The 3,540-nt window shown below is 31.4% G+C and overlaps 1 protein-coding gene across 1 annotated transcript; it reads right to left on the reverse strand.

Moving 5' to 3' along the window:
* Window positions 1-1,831: 1,831 nt before the first annotated feature.
* LOC133318395 (probable glutathione S-transferase) lies at window positions 1,832-3,217 on the reverse strand. The gene is made up of 2 exons (XM_061520381.1): window positions 2,824-3,217; window positions 1,832-2,351 (listed from the first exon to the last, which is right to left on the reverse strand). The coding sequence occupies exons 1-2, from the start codon at window positions 3,142-3,144 to the stop codon at window positions 1,995-1,997; spliced, it is 678 nt and encodes a 225-aa protein (XP_061376365.1). The 5' UTR covers window positions 3,145-3,217; the 3' UTR covers window positions 1,832-1,994.
* Window positions 3,218-3,540: the final 323 nt, after the last annotated feature.

Consider the following 3,540-nt stretch of genomic DNA (forward strand, 5'->3'; position numbering starts at 1 on the left):
ATTTTAATATATTAAAAGATTATGTTGTATAAGCTTATACAATATGATAGTTACAACAAATAACTAAAAATATCATAATATATAATATAAATTTATGCTATTAGACTTCATATATCACACCAAAACGGTGTTAAAAAAAACATACCTTTAGTTGGTATATGATTATGTCATTTGTTGAAGAATTCTTATGTTGCCGAGATCAATACACAAATGTAATCAAAGAATAAACACACACAATTGTGATATTTCATGATAAAATCTTAACCCACATGATTTTTTTAATTGGTCGGTTAAACAAAGCATTACAATGGAACGATTACTATCGGCTGCAGCGGAACTAAATTAGGATCGATTGTAACTTCAGGCAAAATTTAGCTGCAATGTTAAAAGGGTTTAAATTTTAAGTTTGCCCTAAAAAACAATAACTACTACCAAGTTCATATTACGATAACTTAATGTGGATACATGATTTATCCCTTGATCCTTTATGGTTTTAAATTTGTTAATTAGATTTATTATGATTACAAAATTATATCATCTAAATAAGATTCAGTATTAAGGATTAAAATAAAAAAAATCATGTATCCAAAAATATAAATTATTTATTTTATATTATATTCAATATAGAAATTTTTTTTTTCAGTAAAACATTAGATGTATCCTTCTGATCCGATTAGAGAAAGGAACCCGCATAAGTATAAAATTAATCCTAAGTCTATTATTATCCAGTAGTAGCATGACGATTATTGTCCTTTCTCCAAGATTTGAACCCCTACTCTTATGATAATTTGTTCGTCCTAGAGTTCACAGTGTCATGTAAGTCAACCTTCTAGGTCATTGATATTCTTTGAACTAGTCAAAAATTGAAAGTAGGACATTGTTTCCCCTAAATAGGTGAAATATGTTGATATGATGTGACTAAGGAGGCAACGGTATCAACTACAACTCTTAAGAGTCACCATGCTGGACTTAGGCGAACTAATAGTGCAAGGAGGGTTGATATTTGACAGAGTAACAATAAACCTAGACAATGGAAAAGATGATCCATTTGGTGAGATAAACCCTCAATTTATACTATGGGAAACAGTTTCCTTTCAGAATATAAAATGTGACGCAATAATCGTTTCAGCCATGTGAGCCCTACTGTAGTGTAACGTAGAAAAGATAATGCGTGCATGAAAAATACGAGAGAAACACATATATTAGGGATGTGTTAAGTACCTCATACATTGTCGAAAAACCATTTAGGCTAGTTGGGCAAGGGCATATTATATCGGATGAATTAAAACATGATATATATTGATGTTAAATTGTTTATAGTGTTCCGCATATTGGTGTTCAAATATTTTAGACTTCTTAGTATTAGATTACAAAACAAAGTTATATTTAAAGGGTTTATAAGTATTATGTTACAGGAAATTAGATTCTTCCGGCCACCAAGACAAACAATCCATGGGTCCCATTAAAAAAGCAAAGGAGAAAAAAAAACAAGTGTAGCCCCCACACTTGTTTGAGTCTTTAGGAAAAAAAAATTCGGTCATATGACATGACAATTGTAAAGCCCTATATTTAAATACTAAAATATTCAATTTAAGAAAGACTTTATAATTTAGTACTATGTACATTTCATTTGGTAGTTAATCATTTATCAAAATAGTGACTTACATTTTTGTGTGTATAGTTTTACTATTATGTTTACATTAAGTTAAAATTTTAATATTTAAATTCAAGCTCATTATCATTTCAATTGTCATTTTTCAGAATATAAGAAAAGCAAAGAAGAAAATAACTTTTTTTTTTCAAAAACAATAATAAAAAAAAAACAAAGAAGAAAACCGCATTTATTATTAAAACTTAGAGATACATGAAAATTCAGATGTAAAGAAGTAACTCTATCACCGGGGTTCTTCTAACTCAACTAGAGTCATAATTCCTAACAAGATTTATTACTAATAATTCTCTGAATTATGATCTCTCTCATACCCAAATTTGGTCTATTTTGAAGTTGTGATGGATGCAGCATATCGAGCTTTGAAAAAGCCCAATAGTTTATCTCTTGGGGGCAAGTTCTCTTTCACAACAGGGTTGTTGGTGAATTCTTGACTCCATTTATGGAGCTTAGGAAATTTGTCACTGCTCAGCAACTTCAACCCCACGGCTTCTTCAATCACAGGGAGCCAGAAAGCTAAGTAGGCACCAGCTATGTCAACCAGACCAATAGTCTCTCCACCAAAGAACTTGTGCTTGAGCTCATTCTCAAGAAACTGAAGAGCCTCAATTGATTCTTCAATGCCCTTTTCACGTTCCACCTTGTCCATAGTCCATGCAGCCTTAGATATTGCAGGCAGACACTATATTCAGAGAAAAAAGGATTTCATTAATTTTACATAATAAACAATGATGATTGATTTTGATGCATGAAGATGTGACATTTTTTATGCCATGTTCTAAAAAATGTTAGCCAATTTTATGGGGAGTGATTTTGATTTTGATTCTAGACAATGTTGGTAGCAATTAGCACAACTAAGCATGGATTTGAAGTTAATATATATATCTTGTGATTAGTAATTTTCTTCACACCACCTCACTATAAGCATAAGCCGAAAAAAAGAAGAAAATAAAAACTATGTAAATTCAACCAAAAGTGAAATAAATTTAACATAATTCATATGTAACTAAGCCATACAACAAATAATTTAGCTATCATTATAATCAACGCAAAAATATTGGTTTCCAAGATGAAATCCATTCCATGGGTTACCATATTTTAATCTTATGTTCCTATGAAAAAGAAAGAAAGAAATTAAAACACTCGTAACATACCTTATCATCAATGAACCTTGACCAAAAGCGAGCCAAGGCTTTTTCATAGGGTTGTTGAGGCAAGATGGGATAATTCTCCCAAGTCTCATCGATGTATTCAAGAATCACAAGAGACTCAGCTAAGGGTTTTCCATTGTGGACAAGCACAGGCACCTTCTTGTGAACAGGGTTGTATTTGAGAAGTAGGTCACTTTTGTTTCTAATATCTTCTTCAAAGTAAGTGTATTGGATACCCTTCAGTTTCAAAGCAATCTGCACCCTTCGAACAAATGGGCTTCCCCCAAGACCAAACAACTGAACTTCTCCAGAGTCTTTGGCCATTGTAAGTCTAGAACTTTTTTTTTTCCTACACAAATGTGGTTGTGGACTCTGCTTTTAAACGGTTTTTCCTCTTGGAGAATGTGACCTAGTAGTTAGTACCCTTCGAAAGTTATTGCCATATGAAAGTCAGTAGGTCCTACCCTTTGAGAGTTAGGTAGGATTAGTGTTGCACAAGCCACCACGTATGTATCTCAAGCGCCATTAATGCCCTATTAATTATTGAAACATCAACTATATTGTTTTATACGAAATTACTTAAAGTCAGCAGATTAATTTTTGAAAGAATGAAAATAATACAATTAACTATTAAATAAATGTTATGATAAATTCTTATTTTTATTAGTTAAATTTGTTAATACTGTCACCATATATTTATAAAAAAAATATTTGGGCATC

This window comes from Gastrolobium bilobum, unplaced genomic scaffold, assembly GCF_033153095.1.
Source record: "Gastrolobium bilobum isolate Gb01-03AN ecotype WA unplaced genomic scaffold, APGP_CSIRO_Gbil_v1 utg53169, whole genome shotgun sequence".
NCBI lineage: Eukaryota > Viridiplantae > Streptophyta > Magnoliopsida > Fabales > Fabaceae > Gastrolobium > Gastrolobium bilobum.